Source organism: Schistocerca americana, chromosome 4 (genome assembly GCF_021461395.2).
Source record: "Schistocerca americana isolate TAMUIC-IGC-003095 chromosome 4, iqSchAmer2.1, whole genome shotgun sequence".
In the NCBI taxonomy this organism is placed as follows: Eukaryota; Metazoa; Arthropoda; class Insecta; order Orthoptera; family Acrididae; genus Schistocerca; species Schistocerca americana.
Genome location: NC_060122.1, coordinates 468,080,557 through 468,098,934, shown reverse-complemented (window position 1 = coordinate 468,098,934; position 18,378 = coordinate 468,080,557). Strand labels below are relative to the sequence as shown.

At 40.0% G+C, this 18,378-nt stretch overlaps 1 protein-coding gene across 1 annotated transcript in view; it reads right to left on the bottom strand.

The window, feature by feature from the left end:
• Nucleotides 1-18,378, bottom strand: part of LOC124613547 (probable RNA-binding protein 46) — a 178,247-nt gene that overhangs the window by 77,048 nt on the left and 82,821 nt on the right. The window contains exons 2-3 of the mRNA XM_047142258.1: nucleotides 12,947-13,124; nucleotides 12,733-12,847 (exon numbers count right to left, since the gene is read on the bottom strand). Coding sequence (XP_046998214.1) covers nucleotides 12,733-12,847; nucleotides 12,947-13,124 — 293 coding nt within the window. The remainder of the gene's footprint in view (nucleotides 1-12,732; nucleotides 12,848-12,946; nucleotides 13,125-18,378) is intronic.

The following is an 18,378-nucleotide window of genomic DNA, read 5'->3' as shown; positions in this document are numbered from 1 at the left end:
CTGACTGAGGTAAGTTCCTTGTCTCACGCAGTGAGTGTCAGTCTTAATGTCTCTCAAGACACGACTCATTGGCAGGTGCAAGCATCTATCAAAATCTTGTTTCAATATATCCAGGATGCTCGTATTTTTGTCTCTGCCTTGGAAATGAAAGTTGCTAAACAAAATTGCATTTCAAACATTTTGGAAGGTATGAAACTGGAAGACCAGTCACATCTTGTTTTTGCCCAGAAACCTACTACCTTTTCTCAGTTGAATGAAATAGTTCCTTCTATGGAAGCAACAAGGTTCATGGATGGGCAACATGATCAGCATAAGGGATTTCAATCAGTCCCTCCTACCCCAAGTAACAACTATTGCCTGTCATCTACCAGTTCATTAGCTAGTAAACATTGTTATCCGTGCGGTTCCTATATCTGTTTAGTGTGTGACTGCCCGGTTAGGCGTGAACCTAGAGCTAACAGATGACACCAGCAGGGGCGGGCTATAACTCTTGCGAGTGAGCCTCCTGCTCATTGCGTGTGTATTCATGCTTTCAATAAACTTGCTCCACCATATGTTTGCACCCATCTCAAGTCGAGTTTCATAATTTGTGTAAGCTGTCTCCAATACAGCTCTCCTTCCACAGATGTTGTGTCACCAAAGGGCGCTGGAATCTGTATGAATTTAATCGGGTGCCCTTTGGTTTGGTTACTGAGGCTGCTGTCATTTCGCGACTTTTAGGTCACATACTTAAATTTGTTTGCATATATAATTATCTTGATGATGTCATTGTTTACAGTCACTCTTTTGAAGAACACCTTTGTCATGCTGAGCAGGTTTTGTTGAGGCTTCGTTCTGCTGGGTTAACCATCAAGCCACCAAAGAATATTTTCACTAAGCAGCACGTTTCTTTCTTGGGTCACCTGGTTTTCAAAGACTGTATTAGGATTGATCAAGAATGTACTTCAGATATGAAAAAGTTTCCTCTCCAACGAATACAACAGGGGTGGCCAGATTCATTGGTATAGCAAACTACTTTAGGAAATTCGTCCCTAATCTTGCTGAGCTTGCTGCCCCCTTAACCTTTGTAAAAAGGGGGAAAATCTGTTTGGGGAGAGAGTCAGCAATCCGTTTTACAAGCTATCAAAACTGCCATTAGTAGCCCTCCGGTATAGGCTATTCCAGATTTTGGGAAGAAGTTTATCTTTCAGATGGATTCTTCCACTGCTGGAGTTACCACTGCACATTTACAGGAAGATTTGGGTGAAAGGTGCCTTCTAGCTTTTGCCTCAAGGAGGTTAGTAGATTCTGAGCTGCAATATTAAGTTTGGCTGTCTTACTTGCTCTGGAGAAATTTAAATTTTAACTCGAGCATGGCAAATTTAATTAGGATACCGATAATCAAGCCTTGAGTTGGGTTTCGGCATGTCCTAGGAAAACCAGCAGGATTGCTAGGTGGGCCTTTTGTATATCTGCCATTCATTTCTGGGTCCGTCACATTAATGGCTCTAATAATTTCTGAGTCCATCACATTAATGGCTCTAATAATCAGGTTGTTGATGAGCTTGGTCGCACATTTGATGAAGGAACTTAGGAACGTGAAGGGTGTTCAGTATTGGCCACTTCTGTTTATGGTGCCTTAAAATGGTTCAAATGGCTCTGAGCACTATGGGACTTTCAACTTCTGAGGTCATCAGTCCCCTAGAACTTAGAACTACTTAAACCTAACTAACCTAAGGACATCACACTCACCCATGCCTGAGGCAGGATTCAAACCTGCGACCGTAGCGGTCGCGCAGTTCCAGACTGTAGCGCCTAGAACCGCTCGGCCACCACGGCCGGCTATGGTGCCTTAACTGAGATTCTCCAGCTCTATACCAATCTCAAGATTGAACCAGATCACAATCCTTATTTGGGCCTATTACGAAGCGTCTGTTGGCTGGTGAGGTGGTTCCCAGTTATTTGTTGAGAAAAGGTACATGGTGTTATGAGGTTGGTAAATTAGCTGGAACTAGAATTTGTTTACCTATGGAACTTACGCCTTCAGTTTTTCATTATTTTCATAGTTCATTGTTGGGTGGCCACTTGGGCCTTTACAAGACCCTGGCACCTCATATGGCCTTTGTTATAGAAGGATATCCATTGTTTAGTCAGCGGGTGTGAATTTTGTTAATTCAGTAAGCCTAACAGCAACTCATGCGGGGGATTTTTACAATCTGAATGTGAACGAAGCCCAGAGGAGTTGTGTCTTCTATAATGATGAGCCACCTAACTAACTGTTTTTCATGGTTTGGACCATTAAAGGCTCTTCTTAGTGACAATGCACCGGTCTTTATCTCTAGTGAGGTTAAGCGGTTTTCCTTTAGTAGCACTATTATGCGTATTTCTATCAACCCATATTATCCTCACCATTCCTTCTCTGAGAGCGTTAATAGCAAATTTAAAGGCCGCTTTGATCATTACTTATGCCACAGCTCAAACTGAATGGGATATGTTTCTCCATTGGATTAATTTCGCCTTTAATTCTGTGTAACGTGAGGCATGTAAGGCTGTTCTGGCAGCGCTTATATTTGCTTACCCCCTAATTCCCCTCTGTCTAAATTGTGGACAGTAAATGAACTTTTGTCTGAGCATATTACTCCTGACATTATTAAGTAAAACTAGGATAGGACAAAGAACAATATAGAGTTATCCTATAGTTGTCGAGAGAGACATTATAATCAATGGAGACAAATGTTCCGAGTCTGCATGGGGGGTAAGGTTTTCATCCGAAACTTGTTCAGAGTCTGCATGGGGGGTAAGGTTTTCATCCGAAACTTGTTCCGAGTCTGCATGGGGGGTAAGGTTTTCGTCCGAAACTATAATGTGGGCAGGGGACAGCACTGAGGAATTACCGAAAAACTAGCTCCTCGATTTGTAGGTCCTTGCTCCATTGTTAGGATCTAGAATCCTGTCAACTTACTTGTCCACAATCTGGCTGCTGTTAGAACCTTTCAGATTCATGTGAGCAAGCTGAACCATGCTAATTAGTCTCTTCCCTTTATCCTTCCAATCCTGAAGCCATCTGAAACACGCTAATTAGCCTCTTCCTTTTTCCCTCCAGTCCTGAAGGGGGGAGGTATTGTTTGAGTGGGTGATGAGCTGTGGTGGTAATCGATTTTGCATGCCCTGGACTTCAAGCATTATTCACTGGTGCCACTATTGGCAGTGTGTATCAACTGTTGCTTGTCGCTGATTATCTCTCATAGAGTGATTCCTAAAGTATGCTGTGAGCAGCTTTGGGAAGGCAGTAAGATCAAGGTGGAGAGTCAAAGTGGACTAGAGGGCATTACAGGCCTAGTTCTGGACACAGTGGATCAGTCGACTGTTAGCACTGTTTATGTTCAAACTATGTGTAACTAGTGAAGTCAGAGTCACAACACTGAGCTGAGTACAGCGTCCTTCTGTTTACGGCCACGGATTTGTCTAACTTTAATATTCCATGATGTGTGTGACAGGGTGCTACAAGCCGCACTGGATATTTCCAGGATTATCAAATATCTGACACTCCGTGTGTTTATGGTCAGTATTTCTCATACTGTGATAAGCCCACCTCTATTGCCTTTCTGGTGTAATTATCTAAGCCAAGGGACTACTGTTTCAGATTATTTATATCTCTGATCAGCCGAATTTGGCTGTATATGTGATTGTACCTGTATTTTCAGTGTTTTGAAGCATTATGCATTTGTTCTTTCATTTTATATTTGTTTGCTTTAGAAGAAATTTTCCTATATTTAATACATGTATTAAAATTGTGTTGCAGATTAACATGTCTAAAATACCATGCAAGGAGGCATCGCTTATAAGATCTAAAAGTACCGCCTCACAGGGGTAAGCTTTTCATTTTCCTTACATAACAGTTTTATTCATGCAAGCTTCCTTGCCATGTGGTTTGGCTAAATTACTGTCAGATCTTATTCTGAGCATTTATGAAGTTTATCTGTATCAAATTTTATTCTGCTAATTTTTTTAAGAGACATTACCTTTGCCACTACTGTGCATTTGATATTATGTAAATTTGGTTAAGGATAAGTTTTTCAATTTTTGTGGAGGATTAAGAGCCCTTTTGCTGCCAATTTCTTGAGACTGTGGCCATTAATATTTGCCTAACTAGTTTGTTTGGCCTATGTTTCACCTAAGTGGCATTTGTTAACAGCCGTACATAGTCTTCTGAGCCTCACGGCCAGGTTTTCAGTGGTTGGTGGCTGCATGGGCTTGTTGCCATACGCACCACTTTGGTGTTTATCGGCTGTCTTTGAGGCATGTCCACGATCACCTTAGCCTGCTGGTTTGTGCTTCCTGCTAAAAGATTTTAAGTTAAGAAGTGGCCATGTTAGTTAACGTTCTGATTCATGGAACCATATGTAAAGTTCTACGTTTCCTTTGGAATATGCTTGTATTGCACATTTTGTGAACTCCAGGTAGCTAGTTTTCCTTAAACAAAGCACTGTCTTGATTATTAAGTTACGTGAACATTTCCAAATCATTTAACCATTATTACTGTTTGAGCCTAGCTTTACATTGTACTTGTCTCACGTGCGGATAACCTTAATCCATTGTGCTGTTTTGGTACGTGATAATATTTTCAGTAGATTTTAGGATTACTTTTAGCACTGTATTTGCCCACCTGTGTGTTTAGGGGCTGTTTTATTTTAAAAAATGTCAGTTATTTTCCCAAAAATCCTTTGAAGGGCTTGTCAACTTTTCTTACATTATCTTAAAATATTGTTGCTATTGCAATTTGAGCAGTTTCTGTTTTATAAAGAATGATGTTTTAAAAAAAAATTTGTATTGTTTTATGTTTATTCTGGCACTGAGTTTTGTGATTCATTAAGGTAAAATAGTTTGTTAAAGCAGATTATTGGTTTAAGTAATTAATTAGCTTTACCATGTCACTCATAATTATTTGTAGTTATTATTTATTCCTGATATACTGTGGTGCCTAAATAAATGTTAACAAACAAATGACAAGTGATGCTGCTATTCAGAGTTTGCCCTTCCATGCTTTCCTTGTCCTACCCCATCCTGTGTTTAGAGATTTCAATTTGGTCAGTGGAAAAGAATGGTTTCATCGATAGAAACATATGACTGTGGATAGACAGATGATAGAATAGGCCTTACTGTCAGAGAAGTAAGAAAATGAAAATTAAGATTCGGTTTGCTAGAAATGAAAAAAAGACAATACAGCTCTATAGACAGCACCCCATTCCACCCCCCATCCCAGTATCCCCTCCCTAATGAGTTCTTCGCCAAGATGTGGAGGATGAAGTGTGGTAGGCATACCCTGCAGAACAACCTTGTCTCGGCTTCATGTGAATGGGCCCCAAAAACTGAACCTAACATACACCTATGGTAAGCATGAATGTACGAAGTAACATGTTCATAATTCATAAAGCAGTCATCATTACAAGTCAGTCTATGGTTACTTATCTCACAAGCTATTTCCTTCCGATATGTAATCTGCCATATAAAAAGCCATACAACGCAACCACAATCTGTCCTAAAATTTAAAAAGTATTCAACTCTTCATAATACATAATCTATATTTGGCATCATACATTGTGACTGTAATGAATTTGTTTGTTTTATTGTATTCCTTCCTTTTATTTAGAAGATAACAGTAGTAAGTCTCTGTGTAACAGGACAGTGGCAATTTTGACGTCGTTCTATGACTAAAATTAGAACTGGACAGTAGAAGATAGATTTAAATTAAAGATCACAGAATAGAAAGAGCAGAAGAAACTGCTCCAGAGAAAACAAAATATGAAATACTAAAACAGCTAACTCGGACACCGAACGGCTGGCAGCCTGCCAAATCTCCAAGGATCACAGGTTCAACTGTGGATTTGGATTTCTTTCACATAACAATATTGTATAATGTAGAGTAAGAACTCCACAAAGTGCTACATTTTTCCTGCTAGTGATGACTTAACACTATGACATTCCCCATCACTACTCCAGCAGTGATGTTTAACTGGCTTACTTAACAACGGATCTATAACAGCTGAATATACGACTCCCTTGTTCATTGCACTGTTCAAAACCCATTGTTTACATTTAATCAATCATTTCAATAAAATGTAAAAAGGCTATAGAGGCTCAGATATGTAATGACATAAAGCAATAAGACAATGAAGTAACTCGTGTAACTAAACAAATTTCATAAATAAATAAAGTTCATGCTGTCTTTTACCAGTCCATGAGAGATTCACATCAATACTGATCCCAGATGACCTTACGCCTTACAACCTCCTCCTGGATCGGGAGAAAAGATGCGTTGTAAATCTTTCTCACCTACCTCTCTGTAAAATAATATTCTTTTCACCAACGAATTCATTGCATCCACAAATTTTAGAAAATCTGACATGATGCAGACCGCTACCTTCAAGCTTCACTTTTCCCACAAACATCACTTGACATAATAGCTTAAATAGTATGTAATTGTAACATAAGACTTCTCTAAAGTAATCAACAAGGCACATATACCTATTGCTATAAATCTTAAAACGCAAAGTGATACGAGGGTCACTACGTGTACTTTCACTGCTTCCATATACACTGTTTTCAAATCTAAAACTGCTACCTTAATATTCTTTATCTTTAATATTTATTGATACTAGGTTTCCCACCATACATTTAATACAGGGTGTACATAAAGTCCGGGAACACTTTCAATTATTTACTGCACAAGAATAAAACATTGCACAGATATCATACATACAGGATTTTGAAGAGAAACTCTGAAAGTTTTTTTTACAAACATTCGATATGAGAACCATGAGTGACCCGGCAGACGTCAATACAGTAATCAAATTCTTTCCATACCCATCCCAGCATGGCATCGTTGACTGTAGCAGTCGCTTCCCATATTCTTTCCTGGAGCTCTGGTACATCACATCTTTAATGTCTCCCCACAGACAAAAGACACACAGAGTGAGTTCTGGTGATCAGGGAGGCCATTTCATGAAACAGCTGTCCCCTTCTGTAGCACGGCCGATCCAACGATGCAGCAGCTCTGTGTTCGGGAACCCACGAACTTCACAATGAAAATGGGGTGGAGTCCCAACCTGTCAAAAGATGAAAAGAGAGTCCAATTGCATTTGAGGCACCAGCCATTGCTGCAACATGTCCACGTAGGAATACCCAGTGACAGTGCTCTTGGTGAAGAAGAATGTCCCGTACAGTTTTTGATGTGACAAGGCACAAAAAACATTTACCTTTGGGGAATCACGCTCAGATTAAAGGCATTCAGGTGGATGCTTTGTACCCCATGCTTGACAATTATGCTTGTTCACATTCCCATTAGTGTGAAAAGTGAATTCATCACTAAAAATTAAGCAATCAACAATGCCATCCCCATCCTCATTCAATTGTTGCAACGGTGAACAAAAGCTCAAAACGCTTGTCTTTCCCATCGTCATTGAGCTTTTGCACTAGCTCCCATTTGAATGGTTTCATAGACACCTTCTGTTGCAGGACTTTCCACACAGTCATTGGAGCCATTTTGAGTTCACGGGATGCATGATGCACAAATTTCTTTGGACTACTTCTGAATGTCTCTCTGAATGTCTCTTCACATTCACTTCACTCACACTGGGACGTCCGCTGGACACAAGCAACCGTTGTAATGAATTTGTTGTGCCAGTGGTAAGTGGCCTTCCTTATTGGTGGCTTTTTACCATACTTGGTTCTAAACATCCATTGAACAGCTGTAACACATTTGTTTTTGGTGAACTCCAACACACAGAAAGCGCTTGTCTTTTCCATCATCATTGAGCTTTTGCACTAGCTCCAATTTGAATGGTTTCATAGACAGCTTCTGTTGCAGGACTTTCCACACAGTCATTGGAGGCATTTTGAGTTCACGGGATGCATGATGCACAAATTTCTTTGGACTACTTCTGAATGTCTCTCTGAATGTCTCTTCACATTCACTTCACTCACACTGGGACGTCCGCTGGACACAAGCAACCGTTGTAATGAATTTGTTGTGCCAGTGGTAAGTGGCCTTCCTTATTGGTGGCTTTTTACCATACTTGGTTCTAAACATCCATTGAACAGCTGTAACACATTTGTTTTTGGTGAACTCCAACACACAGAAAGCTCGTTCCGTACCTGAACTCACCATGTTTGCAACTAGCACTAACTATCGGCAAATTACCAAACTATGCTGTGGCAGTATACATGAATAAAAATTATAATAATAATTCAGGGTTTCTCTTCAAAATGACTTATGTATGATATCTGTACAACGTTTGGTTCTTGTGCAATAAATAATTGAAAGTGTTCCCAGACTTTCTGTACACCCTGTATATCTAGTACTTGTAGACATTCCTCCAAACTAGTCAAAGTGTCTGGGGCACATATTACACCACCAAATTCTTTATTTTGTTCTAATATTTCTACCCATTTTTGTGTATCTGAGATTTGATTATTTAATGTCCTAGTTTCTTTATGTACCTCTTTTAACTGCTCGTTCACTTTATTTCTTATTGGTTTACAATGTTCAATTATTCAGTGTGTAATTTGTAAGAAAAATTTAATATTATTGTTTCTAAACTAGAAATCTTATCTACTTTGTACCTATCTCCTGAATTCTTTAAAACTATTTGACAACTCTATCGATATTGTTGTTCGATTTGAGTTACGAGTGTGTTGTAGTACGGTCTTTGGCTCAACAGATGTTAGTACTCTCATCTCAGTATTGAGAAAACAAGATAGCTGGAGCATGCTTGACATTCGAGCAACGAAAATGTTTTGTGAAGTGGTTTTTCAAGTTTGATAATGCCATTGATGTGCAATATCTGTGAAGGTGGGAATTTGAAACAGAACCGCCAACCCACCCAACAATCAAACACATCACTGAAAAGTTTGAATTGCATGGAACAATTTGCAATATTCACAAAGGAAGATCAGGAAAACAGCATAAATCTACGAGGTGTGTTTTTTAAGTAAGTACCGTTTTGAAATTAAAAAAAGATGTGCTACAATATCTCAATAATTTTATTTTTACATGAAAGCCTGTACCTAATCTACTTTTCTACATAATTTCCGTCAATATTGGGGCACTTGTCATAACGTTGTACCATTTTTTGAATACCCTCCTCATAGAAGTCCGCCGCCTGACTTGTTAATCACTGCATCACCACTGTATTGACTTCGTCATCGTCTTGAAGACGCTGACCGCCCTGGTGTTTCTTCAAGTGCAGGAACAGATGGTAGTCACTGGGAGCAAGATTGGGGCTGTACGGAGGATGATCTAGAGTTTCCCATCGAAAAGAAGTGATGAGGTCTTTGGTCTGATTCGCCACATGCGGACGGGCATTGTCTTGCAGCAAAACGACGCCCTTGCTCAACTTTCATGGACTGTTGCTTTCATTCTGGTGTGACGTAGGCCACCTATGTTTCATTGCCCGTGACAATTTGGCTTAAGAAATCATCACCGTCGTTGGGGTACCGCTCAAGGAAAGTCAATGTACTGTCTAAACGTTTGGTTTTGTGCACATCCGTCAACATTTTCGGTACCCAACGTGAGCACAATTTTCGGTAATTCAAGTGCTGTCACAATGCCATACAAAACACAACGAGAAACATTGGGAAAGTCATCCCGCAAGGAGGAAATCATGAAGTGTCTGTTTTCTGTCACCTTATTGTCTACTTCCTGCACCAAACTTTCATTAACGAGCGAAGGACGCCCACTCCGTTGTTCATCACGCACATTTGTACGGCCATCTTTAAATGCTCTCAACCACTTTATTACCATTCCATCACTCATAATGTTTTCACTTTATTACCATTCCATCACTCATAATGTTTTCTCTGTAAACTGCACAGATCTCATGATGAATATCGATCACTTTTAGGCCTTTAGCACTAAGAAATCTTATAACAGACTGTACTTCACAGTCGGCGGGACTCACGATTATCGGAGGCATCTTAAACACTCAGTACACAATGTAAACAAGGAAGAATCAGACTGTAATGGCGTCAGTGCGTAGATTAAGGTACAGGCTTTCATGTAAAAATAAAAAATATTGAGATATCTTAGCGTGTCTTTTTTTAATTTCAAAACATTACTTACTTAAAAAACAGGCCTCATACAATTCCTGCTTCGTCGGCTCTCTTGTTGGAAATGTTTTGTTAATTCTCCACAGAAGTCTGCTATGCAATGTGCATGTGATGTGGGGGTTAGCAGTACAAGTGTACGGAGAATTCTGACAGCTGCAAAGTGGGAAGTTTACATTCCATGATTAATGATGACAATCCTGCAATTTTGTGCATGGTATCAGCAAATGGAAACTGATGATGAACAACTTGTGACGAAGGTAGTGTGGAGTGATGAGGCACAATTTAAACTTAAGGGAACCATGAATCGGAATAACAGTGTGTACTGGTCACCGGAAAATCTGCATGTTTATGTGGATAAAGCGGTCAATCTACCAGGAGTTCATGTGTGGTGTGGACTATCATCTAAGGGCTAGCAGGACCCTTTTCCTTTGATGCTACTGCCACTGGAGAGGTGTACCTGGAAATGTTATGCACATAAACTTTTGCCAGGTATACATGTGCTTTATGGAGCTGATGAAAAGGTCTTCTACCAACAGGACGGGGTACCACCACACTACCACCTAGCCGTACAAGCTTTCCTGGATGTCAATTTTCTGGGGCATTGGACTGGATGAAGAGGGCCCATTGAGTTTCCTTCACGGTCGCCAGTACTTGTGGGGAACTGTGAAAGATAACATTTATTAATGTAAGCCACGCATGCTGGAGGAGCTTCGCCAGGAGATTACAGTGATGTGTGCTGCAATCTCCACTGTAACACTGACTGACGTAGTTGCGGCGGCTGCTCCTCGTTCTGTTACATGTATCGCTGCCAACGGTAAACATTTTGAACATTAAAAGTAACCATGTGCTAAACTGAAGGTTTTACAACATGTGTGATCAATTATTTAATGTAAAATAAACACATAAGTAATACTTTTCATTCCTTAAAGTGTGTATACATTTTTCTGGCAGGCTCTTTATTATTTAATTTGACTAATTTATCTAACTGCTCCTCTAAGCTTTAATTAGAGCTACTAAATCTTCCATCTTCCTAATCTGAAGGGGTATACAACTTTAACAGAAATATATGTATTCTTGTTTGTATCTAAACAATGTTACTATATTCTGCCTCAACTACTCAAATCCAGAGAAATGGATCCTTACAACATTTCACAAAATAAACTACTAATAAGATGAATCTCAGTTTGGGGCTGTTTACAGCTCACCTGCTAGGGTGCAAGGCAAGTTGCAATCCACTGCCAATGCATTTCATATAAGCTAAGTGACATAGCAAAGAGCTACTGTGCAGCCATAGCATAGCCAGCTGACCAGCTGCTGCACTGCATTGTTGGAGGTCGCTGCTGCAGTTGTAGTCTTGAAATCCCACTACGGATTTCTTGTGTCGCCCATGAGATTCTTCTTCACAAATGTGACAAAAGTTACTTAATTACACAAATATGTTCTGCTGCTAATTTGATTGCTATGGTCAACTAACATTCTTTTCTCAACTCTTAGGATCAATTAACAGTCCTTTGGCTTTAACCTAATTAAACTTATTTCTTATAACTATTCAAATTAACTTAGGCAACACCACTGCTGTACCCTCTTCAATCTTCTAAGTTATCAACTTTGATTGCTCTGAACAATGTTGTATGTTCTACATCTTCTATTATTCTCATCAAAATTCTTGAAAAACCATAAATGCTCTCTTCTTTTCCCACTGCCAATTAGCAGCCTGTCACAGTTGTGCCTTGCCAATATGTTGAGATGACTTTCTCTTGCTACTACCCAAACATCCATCAAATGAGGGCATGGGAAGTGCGATGTTACATACTTAAAAACTACCTGAACTACATTTTCAGTTTCCACAAATATCTTTTGTTGCCCTAAGAGGATAAAAGTGGAAAATGGTATTCTGCAGAAACCCACATTACACCAGACTCCTCACTGGGTACATGAATGTATCATCCCAATGGCTACGTGAAACTGATGTGTCGACAACCTATTAGTGATAAAGAAACACTGCCATGACTGTCTCTGGGCCTGATCTTCACTTTAGCCACACAATTAGAAATAATGCTCATGGATATATCCATAAATGGAACAGAGTCTTCTAATTTTTTAGACGTTTATACTGATACAAGCCTTAACTGGAAGTCACAAGTTACAGATTATCTTAAACTTCTAACCTCTGCAACTTTTGCATTATAAATACCACCAGATTTTGGAGATGAAAATTTCAGACAGTTGACTTACTTTTCCCATTTTTGTTCACTATTGTCTTAACACATCATATTTGGAGATCACTTAGCACTGCCGGAACAAGCATTTGTAGCACAGAAGCATGTAAGGATAATATGTGGCAGCCCATGTACCACTTGTAAACAGCTCTTTAAACAGTTGGCAACAGCCTCTCAATGTATTTACTCCCTTACTAAGCTTGTTGTCAACAATCGTAGTTGAGAAAACAACAGTAATATTTATAAATACAACACTCAACACAAACTGAAATCATATCTGCTTCACAATTCCTTCCACTCCATAGAAGTATTTCTGAGTTTGTAGTAGTAGTACGAGCAGCAGCAGTGTGTGTGTGTGTGTGTGACACTGGACATAGTTACATCACTTTATGCTTATTTATATGAAATGTAATATTGTAACATATACCTTGACATCTGCTTGGCAGATTCTGTATGCTTACGCCTCACTGTTGGAATTTTTTGTAACTTGTCTGCAGGTTTTGCCCAAGTCACTTCCAAGTCAGATCCATGTACCTTCTTCTCTGAAATTTTTTGAGAACACTAGTATTTACTGTGGGACATGGCTACAAACAAAAATATTGTAAGACATGTGACAAGCATAGATGTGGTGATTCGCTTACCATTCCAATGCTTCAATGCTTTTTCAGCATTCTCTCTATCTTTAAAATGGACAAAGGCAAAGTTTTTCACCTTTTTAACCCTTGATATACATCCTTCTTCCGCCACACTTTCAAACATTGTCCGTATATCATATTCCGTTGTCGCTGCTGAGAGACCTCGCACATAAAGAATTTTCACCTGAAAAATAACACGCACCATAATGGATATACTTCAAAATAAAATTAATTTTATAAATCATTTAATTAACACATACATCCAGGTATGTGACCTCATGTATTTACTACTGTTCCAGTGCTAGATCCAGGTCTTATAAAGTGTAATCTCATCCTGTTCATAGAGTAAGGTTGTCAGGATATCATTTAAACTCTGTTTAGATTGGGTGGCAGTAACTGGGCGGTGGGAAGTGACAACTTTTATTGACACTAGTTTTTACTGGGATTGCTTTTGGTTTTACCAGCATGTGAGGGGCAAGCCAGTACTGCGACATTCCCTTGGTGGTCAGTGGCAGTTAAGACAATTCATTCTGTTATGTACCTTTGGGTGTTACATGTACTGTTATGGCAGATTCGCACAGCTAACATGCCTTATGAAATCGAGGAAAGTTAACAACATCTGCTTACGAGCTAGTAAAGGATTGCTGCAGTACAGTGTTCATTGTACACATTCCAACCTTTAAGTTGGTGACAGAAGACTGATTCCGATACACCTTACCCTAGCTGTAAAACAGTATGTGGCGGACTGGTGGATCAGTGACCTACTGACAATTGACCAGCTCTAGTGAAAGTATCTCCAACACATAGAAGAAGAAATGCAGCACTTTAAAGCACAAGATAACTGAAGAAAAACTAAAACTACACAAGCAATGGATGGCGGTAACCTTTCTAGCATCACTCTTAGTGATACTACCACATAAATCCTGGCCGAGGGGTTGAATTTTGCCATAGTACCTAAACACACTCCTAAAGAAGCTATTATCGAATCGTTCCAGAGTTTTGTAACATCACCTGCCAAAAGCAGAAGCATAAAATAAAGACCCCTATGATGATGCCGCTAGTCCAAACAAATCCATCGAAAGAAAGTATCACAAAAGAAGAACGATATTAAAATGTGGAACTCAAAATCAACTGTGACATATTTTAATACAAGCAAATGCATCACTGTAATCAACATGACTACTTACCAGAACAGAATGCACAATGCGCTCAGTGAATCCATTTACATGGAACCTAGGGAAGATGGCCAAGATACCTAGTAGAATGCTGCAGGCAGAAATCTTGGACAGAATTCAACACATCCAAAAGACTGATATTGCAGGTTCCAATAGCATTAAGAATATGTGAGCTGCCCAAGGTACAAGCAAAACCTTACCATCGAAAGTCCACAGTCAATGGTATAAATTTGCTAATCTACCTCCTGGCAAAAAAACTCATAACACAGAAGTTGCAGTAACTGTTAGCTGTACACAGTTATTCATTAGTAACTCCGCACTTCTAGAAGACAAGCATATCTTACCTATAGACCTTATGGTAAGCGTCAACATCACATCCTTATTCACAGATATACCAGTGGGACAAACAATAACATTCTACAGAAATGTCTGGCATCTTACATCTACATTCTTGTGCATCACTGTCTTAATGAACACCTACTTCAGGTGGAAGGGGAAAGTTTATGAACATACAGATGGTATAACTATGCGATACCCAATCTTGTCAGTTGCAGCATACATCTTCATTGATGCATTTGAAGAATCAGTGCTTAAGTCTGTATCGTTATACCCAAAATTCTTATTTCGGTACCTGACATTTGTCCGCTCCTGGTAGCTGAGTGGTCAGCGCGACAGAATGTCAATCCTAAGGGCCCAGGTTCGATTCCCAGCTGGGTCGGAGATTCTCTACACTCAGGGACTGGGTGTTGTGTTGTCCTAATCATCATTATTTCATCCCCATCAATGTGCAAGCCGCAGAAGTGGTGTCAAATCGAAAGACTTGCACCCGGCAAGTGGTCTACTCGACGGGAGGCCCTAGTCACACAACCTCCTCCACCTGACATTTTTTATCAACTGGTCATATGGTAAAGAGGAATTGCACAATTTCCATCACTGTCTCCATCAACAGCATGCCAATATCTAATCCAAGCATGCCAATATCTAATCCACAATGGGGATTGAGAAGAACAGCTTGCTTCCTTTCCTCAATGTGGGAGCATACAGTGTGGTCCATTGATCGTGGCCTGGCCAATTATCTCACGAAATAAGCGTCAAATGAAAAAACTAAAAAGAACTAAACTTGTCTAACTTGAAGGGGGAAACCAGATGGTGCTATGGTTGGCCCGCTAGATGGCGCTGCCATAAGTGAAATGGATATCAACTGCGCTTTTTAAAATAGGAATCCCTATTTTTTATTACATATTCGTGTAGTACGTAAAGAAATATGAAAGTTTTAGTTGGACCACTTTTTTCGCTACGTGATAGATGGCGCTGTAATAGTCACAAACGTATGGCTCTCAATTTCAGACGAACAATTGGTAACAGATAGGTTTTTTAAATTAAAATACAGAACGAAGGTACATTTGAACATTTTATTTCGGTTGTTCCAATGTGATACATCTACCTGTGTGAACTTATCATTTCTGAGAATGCATGCTGTTACAGTGTGATTACCTGTAAATACCACATTAATGCAATACATGCTCAAAGATGTCCTTCAGCCTCAATGCATTTGGCAATACGTGTAATGACATTCCTCACAACAGCGAGTAGTTCACCTTCCATAATGTTCGCACATGCATTGACAATGAGCTGACACATGTTGTCAAGCGTTGTCGGTGGATCACGATAGCAAATATGCTTCAACTTTCCCCACAGAAATAAATCTGGGGACGTCAGATCCGGTGAACGTGCAGGCCATGGTATGGTGCTTCGACGACCAATCCACCTGTCATGAAATAAGCTATTCAATACAGCTTCAACCACACACTAGTTGTGTGCCAGACATCCATCATGTTGGAAGTACATCACCACTCTGTCATGCAGTGAAACATCTTGTAGTAACATCGGTAGAACATTATGTAGGAAATCGGCATACACTGCACCATTTAGATTGTCATCGATAAAATGGAGGCCAATAATCCTTCCTCCCATAATGCCGCACCATACATTAACCCACCAAGGTCGCTGATGTTCCACTTTTCGCAGCCATCGTGGATTTTCCGTTGCCCAATAATGCATATTATGCCAGTTTATGTTACCGCTGTTGGTGAGAGACACTTCGTCGCTAAATAGAACGCGTGCAAAAAATCTGTCATCATCCCACAATTTCTCTTGTGCCCAGTGGCAGAACTGTACACGATATTCAAAGTCATCGCCATGCAATTCTTGGTGCATAGAAATATGGTATGGGTGCAATCGATGTTGATGTAGCATTCTCAACACAGACGTTTTTGAGATTCCTGCACAATTTGTCTGCTACTGATGTGCGGATTAGCCTCGACAGCAGCTAAAACACCTACTTGGGCATCATCATTTGTTGCAGGTCGTGGTTGACGTTTCACATGTGGCTGACCACATCCTGTTTACATAAATAACATAACTATCTGGCAAACGGTCCGGACACTTGGATGATGTTGACCAGGATGCCGAGCAGCATACATAGCACATGGCCATTGGGCATTTTGATCACAATAGCCAGACATCAACACGATATCAACCTTTTCCACAATTGGTAAAAGGTCCACTTTAACATGGGTAATGTATCACGAATCAGACACCGTTTGCACTGGCAGAATGTTACGTGATACCACGTACTTATACGTTTGTGACTATTACAGCGCCATCTATCACAAAGTGAAAAAGTAGTCCACCTAAAACATTCATATTTCTTTACATACTACACGAATATGTAATAAAAAATGGGGGTTCCTATTTTAAAAAACGCAGTTGATATCGGTTTGACCTATGGCGGTGCTATTTAGCGGGCCAACCATAGCGCCATCTGGTTTCCCTCTTCAAGCTAGACGAGTTTCGCTCTTTGTAGTTTTTTCGTTTGACGCTTATTTCGTGAGATATTTGGCCCGGTGACTATCAATGGACCACCCTGTATAGAAAGCCTGATGGTTCACATATCTACAGTGTGTGTAAGAAAAACACAAGTACTGAAGATACCTGCACGCTACCTCCCATAGTCACCCTAAACAAAATAATTCAGTCTTCCACACATTAACTAACAGAGCACATGCAATCAGGGATGCAAGATACTTGCAGGAGGAACTGTAGAAACTGTAATCCACAAACACTGAGAATGACAAGGCAACAGAACAATAATAGCATTATCATATCACAAAATAAGTCTGTGGGAGGGAAAAGGATGAAACAAAATAACATCACCCTCCTACCACCACGTAGGAAATCAGTGGATGAGTGGGAGAATTCTTTGCCCACTGGGCATCAAGCCAATCTATCGAAGCAGCAACACAATCAGAGATGTATTAAGCTTCGCAAAGCAATCAATGAAGTCACCTATGAGTTTGGAATGGTGTACACTGCTGAAATGAGCATCCTATTACCACATGCCTAATGAATCACTGAAAACATATAGAGCTCACCACAGCAAGTCAGTAGTGGTGAAACATCGCAATAAGTGTGACTATACTATACAATATCAGGAAGCTGAAGTCCAAGCTAGTACACAGTTTACCTTAAGAGAAAGATATGAGGCAATTGAAATTGTGAAGCAGCCTGGCAACATGAATAGTGACAAGGGATAGAGACTCGTATCATCTTAGTTGCCAACAGTAGCCAGTCTATGGGACGACAGCGTTACTGAGACTGTCCCCACCAGGTGTGGCAGTAAACATAGCAGCCAAATGCATATCACACACTGAGTTGGCTCAGCTGCCACCTGATGATTCCGTCTTTCTCAGTGTTTACAAGAAACTTGCCAGTACCACCTGCTGGATCAAAACACTATATGTCACTGTACCACCTTACCCCATGTTCGCCAATACCTGCCAATAGGCACCACAATAAAAACTACAATCAATAATGGTTGTCAATCCCTACTTCCCCATTCCTGCCATCAGGTCAAAGTATGAGCTCAGTTATGTTCCAGATAAACTGATTTTACAAGCAGGATGAAATTACACTCCATAAAATCTGAAACACGTGAGGCAATCTGACCCTATGACTTACCTTAGAAAATAGATTAAGCTTTTGTAGACTTAGAGAAAGCTTTTGACAATGCTGACTGGAATACTCTCTTTCAAATTCTGAAGGTGGCAGGGGTAAAATACAGGGAGCGAAAGGCTATTTACAATTTGTACAGAAACCAGATGGCAGTTATAAGAGTCGAGGGGCATGAAAGGGAAGTAGTGGTTGGGGCGGGAGTGAGACAGGGTTGTAGCCTATCCCCGATGTTATTCAATCTGTATATTG